Source organism: Panulirus ornatus, chromosome 30 (genome assembly GCF_036320965.1).
Source record: "Panulirus ornatus isolate Po-2019 chromosome 30, ASM3632096v1, whole genome shotgun sequence".
In the NCBI taxonomy this organism is placed as follows: domain Eukaryota; kingdom Metazoa; phylum Arthropoda; class Malacostraca; order Decapoda; family Palinuridae; genus Panulirus; species Panulirus ornatus.
The window spans coordinates 1,918,694-1,926,928 of record NC_092253.1 but is presented as its reverse complement, the minus strand read 5'-3'; the positions used below and the strand labels follow the sequence as shown (position 1 = coordinate 1,926,928).

The 8,235-nt window shown below is 39.0% G+C and overlaps 2 protein-coding genes across 3 annotated transcripts in view; both read right to left on the bottom strand.

Moving 5' to 3' along the window:
- Positions 1-8,235, bottom strand: part of LOC139758298 (superoxide dismutase [Mn], mitochondrial) — a 220,641-nt gene that overhangs the window by 61,860 nt on the left and 150,546 nt on the right. The gene's annotated exons all lie outside the window — the stretch shown is intronic.
- Positions 682-8,189, bottom strand: LOC139758295 (P-selectin-like). Of its 2 annotated transcripts, XM_071679516.1 has the most exons (4): positions 8,061-8,138; positions 4,920-5,086; positions 3,600-3,806; positions 682-1,624 (listed from the first exon to the last, which is right to left on the bottom strand). In XM_071679516.1, exons 3-4 carry the CDS (start codon positions 3,803-3,805, stop codon positions 1,174-1,176), a joined length of 657 nt encoding a protein of 218 aa, XP_071535617.1. In that variant the 5' UTR covers position 3,806; positions 4,920-5,086; positions 8,061-8,138; the 3' UTR covers positions 682-1,173. The 2 variants fall into 2 exon arrangements, with proteins under 2 accessions (XP_071535617.1, XP_071535618.1); XM_071679517.1 differs by lacking the exon at positions 4,920-5,086 and having other exon boundaries at positions 8,061-8,189.

Here is an 8,235-nt window from a genome sequence, read left to right as displayed (position 1 = left end):
TCCTCCAACCCAAGTAGCTGTCAATTCTTTCTGCCTCACTAACATGTGGACTATTGGCATTCTGTCCACAACTTACAATCTCTCCTTATCATATGTAACACTTGACAACACCCAACTCACACAGCTCATTCTTCATAACTCTAGATTTTCCTGTGGTGAGCACTATGCACTAGCCCTGCCTTTTGGCTAAATTGTAGGAGCAGTAGATAGAAGTAGTTGGTTGGAAGATTTAGGCAGGAGCATTAAGTAGTAACATTAAGTAGAAGTAGTAGGTAGGAGCATTAGATAGAAATAGTCATTAGGAATATTAGGTTGGAGCCTCTGCAGACACTGTACTAGACTTGCCCTCTGCCAGTGGCCTGTTAATGGTGAGGCACTAAAGGCTAAGAAGTGGCACTGGAGTTCTTTAGTTATGGAGACTCTGTTGCTGTGGCCACTCCTTTGAGGGAGATCCATTTAGAATAGGCATCAGAGATATAAATAGATAGAATTGCTAATTTTTACTAGCCAAACATATTGATGTTTAAGAAAAAAGAAACCGTATCAAGATTTAGTATTAGAGTGAAATATGTGAAAAGTGAAAGTCATGTTAATGTCCACTGTTGAATGCTGGTGCTTAATGGACTGTTCAGACCATTATTACCAATTTTAATACTCAGGGAGATGCAAGGATACAAGTAATTTCTTATAAAATAGTAGATTTATTCAAACACACAGACAGACCAGAACTATTGATTTTGGGAACTTTATTCATCTTACAGCTTGAATTGGATCCTGCCAATCATTTCTTTTGAAGACAATCATTCATTTAAATATTTTTTTTTTTATTATACTTTGTCGCTGTCTCCCGCGTTAAATATGTTCATTAAAAAAAATGATGAGGATACGAAAAGGACTTGTTGTAGAAAGGGAAGAGATTCTATCTATAGACGTAGGTAATGATGATGCTTGTTGTATTAAGGTTTTCATTTAAACAGCTAAGAAAATTCAAGAGAGGAATATAACCTGTCTACTTGGCTGCAGTTACTAATATGTGATTGCTTTCCATGAGTGCCTGTGCAAATGTATGTGTGTGTCTTGGTGTATGCATTCACAGGTTTACGTACTATTATAAAACAGGGAAGAGAGCACTTGATGCTTGAAGAGGGAATGTTACAAGTTTTTATGACCAGTTTAGGGGATTTTAACATCAGGGTTGTCATGGCGAGCAAAATTTAATAGCTCATCAGAATCCTCACATATCCAGGGTTTGGTATGGTGGCAGGCAACATCATGCCATTTTATTCCATCACTGTAGAAATTATTAAGGATGGCAAGGCAGGCTTCATCAGTTTTAGTTTCGCCAAATTCACGATTATCTGGCTGTTTCAATCCAGCACCTCCTGTTTGGGACCATTCACCAACCCATCCGGAGGTTCCGTTTGTAGGGGCAATACGTTCATTGGAACCAGACCAGAACCATCCATTGATGATGATGGGCTGCAGATCAGGTCTGTCACATCCATCAAAATTGCACTTGCGACCAGAGGTCCAGATGTACTTAACATTGCTTTGCTGAATACTGTCAGTCACAAATTTGGATTCATCTTCTGTCTCTATGCTCACAAGATCCTGACAGTGTTTCCTGTTGGGAGAAATACACTATATTATTATGAGTGAATGGTTAATTCTTTTGGCTTACAGATTATACTGTAGAATTTAAGATACTATTTTGATTATTTCAAACAGTCATTGTTTTTGCATTGTATATCCAGAATTTTCCTCAATTGGAATTTATGGCTTACTAAGATATGAATTTTTTGGTTATAAATTCTGGTCTTGTTTTATATTATTTATGGTTTGGATTATATTTTATCATGTTTCAGTACTGATATAAAATCAGTCTTTTTAGAATTATTGGATGAAGAAATGAAATCTGAGGTTAACTGATGTTGCTTCAATGATGTTCATGTTATTTCATGATTGTGGTTTTTTGATTTTTGGGATGGCTAGCTGATACATCACAACCTATTATTCAGCAAATAATTTTTTGGTTCACATGCTAAAATCATTCATGTGTCCTTCAATACAATATTCAGTGTATGTCTTTCTGCATATGTTTGATTGTTTTCTATTGAACTTTACTCAGACATGGTTTTATCACATTTTTCCATGTTCTTCTATTATAATATACTTACCACTGTTTTTATATCAAAGGCTTCACTCACAGGCAGAAGTCTTGCTTCAGGCCATATGAAAAAAATGAAATGGGCTAAAGTGTACAAAGAGGAAAAGGAAAGAATGTTCAAGGAGTTTTTGAGGAGGAATAGAAAGCTTGCTTTTGCAAAGTGTTAGGTTGTTATTATGAAAAACATAAGAGGGTAAAGAGTTCCAATGTTCAGCTGTGTAAGGAGATAAACAAGACATCATGATGATTCTCACTTGAGTATGCAATGGCCACACAGTTACTATGTGACTTAATGGCTTCCAGTGTACTGTCTGGTCAAGCAGCAACCTACGATGGGGGTAACTACCTGTTTGTTATTACCAACTTATACTAGAAAAGTATTACTTTACATCCTTTAATAAGTTTCTTGATTACATGTTATGTCTTCTGGTTGTTCTTTCCCTAAATATCTCAAAGAACTGTTCAGTGTCCACACTGTCACTCCATTTTGAAAATTCTAAGGCTGTGATCAGGTCACCCTCACTCTTCTTTCTTTTAAGGTGGGCATATTTAAAACCTCTAGCCTCTTCCTGTAACTTAACTCTAAATTTTGGTACCATCTTTGCTGCCCTCCTCTGGACTGTCTCTATTATCTCATTGTACTTCTGTAGATGTGGTGACCAAACTTGAGAAGCATATTCTTGTTTTTCCATATTTAGGATATGAAATTGTTGCCAAATATTCCCTTACACTTGAAGGCTGTTTGTATATTTGCCAGCAGACGTTTTGTCTACATAACTTCTAATATGGGATTCTGGCAACAGTTTAGAGATGATGTTGACTCCTAAGTCCTTTTCACTTGTAGAATAATGAAGCTTTTTCATGGAAGAGTGTTTGAAAGGAGGAAGTTGAGAGTAAAGTAATAAAAGCAAGGATATAGGTTTAGCAGGGCATAGGAACAGGTTAGTTGGGGTTTGAGTTTGAGTGGAAAATAGAAGTGAAGCATTTTAGTTACGTGGGAGTGGACAGGACAGCAGATAGAACCAAGGAAACGGGATTGAGTTGTAGGATCAGTGAGGGACAAAGGTTCTTGGAGCATTAAGGAATGAATGGAAAGAAAGATTGTTGTCAGGGAGGGTGAAAATGGGCTTGTTCAAAGGTACAGTAGTCCCAACAATATTGTACTGACTTGAGTCATAGGCTGTAGGTGAGGAGTGTGGATTGTTGGAAATGAAATCTTTGAAGACAGTATATAGTGTGGGATGGTATGATTGAATAAGTTGTAAAAGAGTAAAAGGGAGGTGTGGTAATAAGAAAAGTGTGGTTGAGAAAGCTGCAGAGTTTGTGCTGAAATGGTTTGGACACATGGAGAGGAGTGAGGAGAGGTCGGCAAAGATGATGTGCACATCGGAAGTAGGGGGGAAAAGAGAAAGGGGAGATATTATTGACCTACCTGCAGATGTTCCTAGCATCAAGCCAATCCCGCTCATGGTTCCTGGTGGGTCCATGTGTCCAGGAGAAGAAGTAGTAATGGCCTTGTCTAAATGTGGCAGCGTGATTGATGCGGGTGGCACAAGCTCGTGGATTTGGACGGATAAGTGTCCGCTGTGCAACTGCCAATGCTACCAGCAGGAGCAACAACATGCTCACACGCAACATTCTAAGAGGAGAAATCATGGTATGTCACATTATTAAGGTGTCTACAGTCTGGCATGTCATCAGGAATAATTCTTTGTCATGTTTCTTGCTGAATATGATGCAAATGTATGGTCATTGTTGATATTCAGTGGTGTTGTCTAGTTCCTAATGGCCTGCATGGTTAACATTAATAGATGTAATGAACCAAAGTAAAATGAATATTCATATTTGAAAGTATTGATCTCTTACCATTCAAATATCAGTATTTTAGTTGTGACCAAGGAAAGTTAGAAAGTATATATTACAGCTAAAATTTGACAGGCATACAAACCTATAACTTGTCTCTATAGAGTCGATGATCTGCATTTTTCATGACCTAGATCTAACTGATGCTTTTGTATTGGTTGCAGGTGAAGGATCATGTTTACTGAGTAGATTTTGGCAGTTTTTAGGTGGAAAGCATATGGCAATAGAATTCCTATAACTATGGGGAATGTAATTTTTGTGTGGAGAGTAACTCTACTTCTGGTTTTAGGAAAAAGTAATTCATTTACCATAGAAATGAAAAGCCAGTTTATGTAGATGGGATGTATAGATAGCCTAGCAGCTAACAGAAATACAGGAAAAAAGTTTATTGATTTTATTACTATTTAGAATCAAATAACTTTCTGGATCCTTTTAAGGCAAGTAATGAGTTAAGATTTCAATTCAAAGACAAAGGATTTTTTTTGTGGATTTTAGTTGATATGATTATGAAAATAGTAGGCCTTATGAGGATTAGCATACTGCATGTTTCCAACATTTAAAGTCTGCCCATCCTTGCTCTGGATATCTCCCATCATTCCAATATTGCAAAACCTTTTTAACATATTTCAAGACCCTTCATGCCCATGATGCAACTACAGAGGTTTCTAGCAGAATGATTGTGTTACATTCCTGTCAGTCAATCGTTTTGATGGTTGTTGGGTGAGGAATTGAAACCCATGACCAAAAATTCCCCCACTCAAATTCTCATGTATGGATTATCAGTGACAGAGGTTACCATTGTACCACATTCTTATCATGATGTAAATTAGACTCTGATTCAGCAACTGTTGCCGTTTCACTGGTAAATCAAACAAACATTGATTCTTACTTTGAATGCTTGTGATGAGGGATTGAGGTAGATGGTGATGGGTTGAATGGTTTGTCAAGCCGTCCAGAGTAAGTTTATTACCTATTTCAGTGCTTCCAAATTAGATAGATCTCATTTATATTGAAATAATGAAAACTTGGTGTTCCTTGTAGGGCGACTGTCAGTGGCTGAAATGCGATAAGAATCTAATTATAAAAGGAATTACATATAACTGAAAAACCTATCAATAAACTTTCATCATTGATTGAAAAAATATAGAAAAAGAAATACGAATTTTCTTCAAATCTGTAACTATCCGGAAAACTTAGTTGTTATATAAATTTATACTCCAATTTCCGATGTTATAAGGAAAAGTTGCTCTTTGAAACGACGTTTTGCTGGATTAGGCATCACAGTGAAGACAGCATCCACCGCTGAGTTGCTCTGCACCCTCTCCTTGAACACACACACACACACACACACACATACAAAACCACCACACTTTTTGACCTATGGTCCCACCCGGTGGATGTGGCTGGCTTCCTGAGCACTGTGGAAGTCCCACGGGAGATAGAAGGGAATGGAATCCTCGGGCAGGAAAGTAAGGTGAGGTAAGGTAAGGTACAGTGCCTCTGAAGCCGGCACAGTGGAAGTTCATATATATAAAGGAATGAATGTTGCAGTATTCATATTGCCGATTCCTTATTTCCTAAGCTCCGATTGTCGAGTGGTTATGTTGAATTGTCTCCAACCTCGGCAAGAAAGTGTGGGAGTGACAAAGCAAAAAAAAAAAAAAAAAAAAAAAAAAAATATATATATATATATATATATATATATATATATATATATATATATATATATATATATAAAAGGGGAGGTAGCGGGGGGCTGGAAATCCTCCCCTCTCATTATTTTTTTCAATTTTCCAAAAGAAGTAACAGAAGGGGGCCAGGTGAGGATATTCCCTCAAAGGCCCAGTTCTCTGTTCTTAACGCTACCTCGCTAACGCGGGAAATGGCGAATAGTTTGAAAGAAAAGAAATATATATATATATATATATATATATATATATATATATATATATATATATTTTTTTTTTTTTTTTGTCGCTGTCTCCCGCGTTTGCGAGGTAGCGCAAGGAAACAGACGAAAGAAATGGCCCAACCCACCCCCATACATATGTATATACATACGTCCACACACGCAAAATATACATACCTACACAGCTTTCCATGATTTACCCCAGACGCTTCACATGTCCCGATTCAATCCACTGACAGCACGTCAACCCCGGTATACCACATCGCTCCAATTCACTCTATTCCTTGCCCTCCTTTCACCCTCCTGCATGTTCAGGCCCCGATCACACAAAATCTTTTTCACTCCATCTTTCCACCTCCAATTTGGTCTCCCTCTTCTCCTCGTTCCCTCCACCTCCGACACATATATCCTCTTGGTCAATCTTTCCTCACTCATTCTCTCCATGTGCCCAAACCATTTCAAAACACCCTCTTCTGCTCTCTCAACCACGCTCTTTTTATTTCCACACATCTCTCTTACCCTTACGTTACTTACTCGATCAAACCACCTCACACCACACATTGTCCTCAAACATCTCATTTCCAGCACATCCATCCTCCTGCGCACAACTCTATCCATGGCCCACGCCTCGCAACCATACAACATTGTTGGAACCACTATTCCTTCAAACATACTCATTTTTGCTTTCCGAGATAATGTTCTCGACTTCCACACATTCTTCAAGGCTCCCAGAATTTTCGTCCCCTCCCCCACCCTATGATCCACTTCCGCTTCCATGGTTCCATCCGCTGCCAGATCCACTCCCAGATATCTAAAACACTTCACTTCCTCCAGTTTTTCTCCATTCAAACTCACCTCCCAATTGACTTGACCCTCAACCCTACTGTACCTAATAACCTTGCTCTTATTCACATTTACTCTTAACTTTCTTCTTTCACACACTTTACCAAACTCAGTCACCAGCTTCTGCAGTTTCTCACATGAATCAGCCACCAGCGCTGTATCATCCACTCATATACACAAATACACACACACTGGGAGTACCACTCTCGTCAAAGAACTTATTCCAGAGAAGTCAGTATTTCCCTGCTACCGGGTTGGGAGAGCCGTATCGATGGGCCGCAGGAGCCTTTAAAAAGCTCATGGAAACGGACTTCGGTGGCTCAGTCATTGATGTCAAGGTAGACATCGTGCTTTATCTCGACACATACTAAATCTCTCGTTATATTGTCCCTGTAATTCACACATGAACTTACGCGCTATATTACTTTTGAACTTAACTTTCGTAATATCCCCGAAAGCAATTTTTGTTATATTACCGTAACTGATTGTTATAATCGTAACTTTCTTATCACCAGGAATAACTCGTTTATAACGTAGATAATTGTTATAATCGTAAGTTTCATATGACCAGGAATAAATCTTGTTAATAACGTAGATAATGGTTATAATAGTCACAGTTTCATATCGCCAGTAGTAACTCTTGTTTACAACGTAGATAATTATGTTTCATCAACAAAATTTGCCCTTAGTATAAACATAGCTAACTGTCGTAATATCACTGTAAATATATTACCTGTTATATCACCGTAACTAATTTACCCCTCTCCCCATATCAACGTGACATTTCTGTCATGCATCACATCTTACTCTCACGTCATAGCACCGTCGTATAACAGTGACTAACTTTCTCGTCATATCACCGCTAAATCACCACAAAAGTAATTTTCTAGGGCACTTGACATGCTACCTACGGCAGCGGCTCCTTCACCAGGTCAACAGTTAGAACCAGCGAGCAGGACCTTCAACGGGGTCGCTGCCCTCAGCTCTCCCTTCCGCTTGTGCCACTTTCGTCGAACGCTCGTCTTTGTTGACCCGCTGTACAGTTCCTGCAAACTTGGCTTTAGCTGCTGCGAAGTATCTTTGAGGACTGCTAATAAAGACACTAGAAGCAGCAGCCACTTACTGTAATTGGAACAGAACACCAAGTTATGCCCCTCGAAAGGTTAGATTTGTCGCTTTTAGCGAGCCGACAAGGCTAACTGTTTTCAACGGCTTGGATCGCTTTAGATTGGCTAAATCTTGCTAAAATCCCGAAGGCCAGAATTCTGGAATAAGTACCTTGGCAGAGATGTAGGTTCCAAAACCTGACTCGGCGAGGTTCTCAGTGTGACTAAAGAGAAACAGCTCACCCGCTGCCTCAAGAGATCGAGGCCAGGGGGTGGTGGTAGTTGTATGTGGGGTTAGGGGGAGGCACATTCCCGTCACACCCTCATAACCCTCGACACTGCTTTCA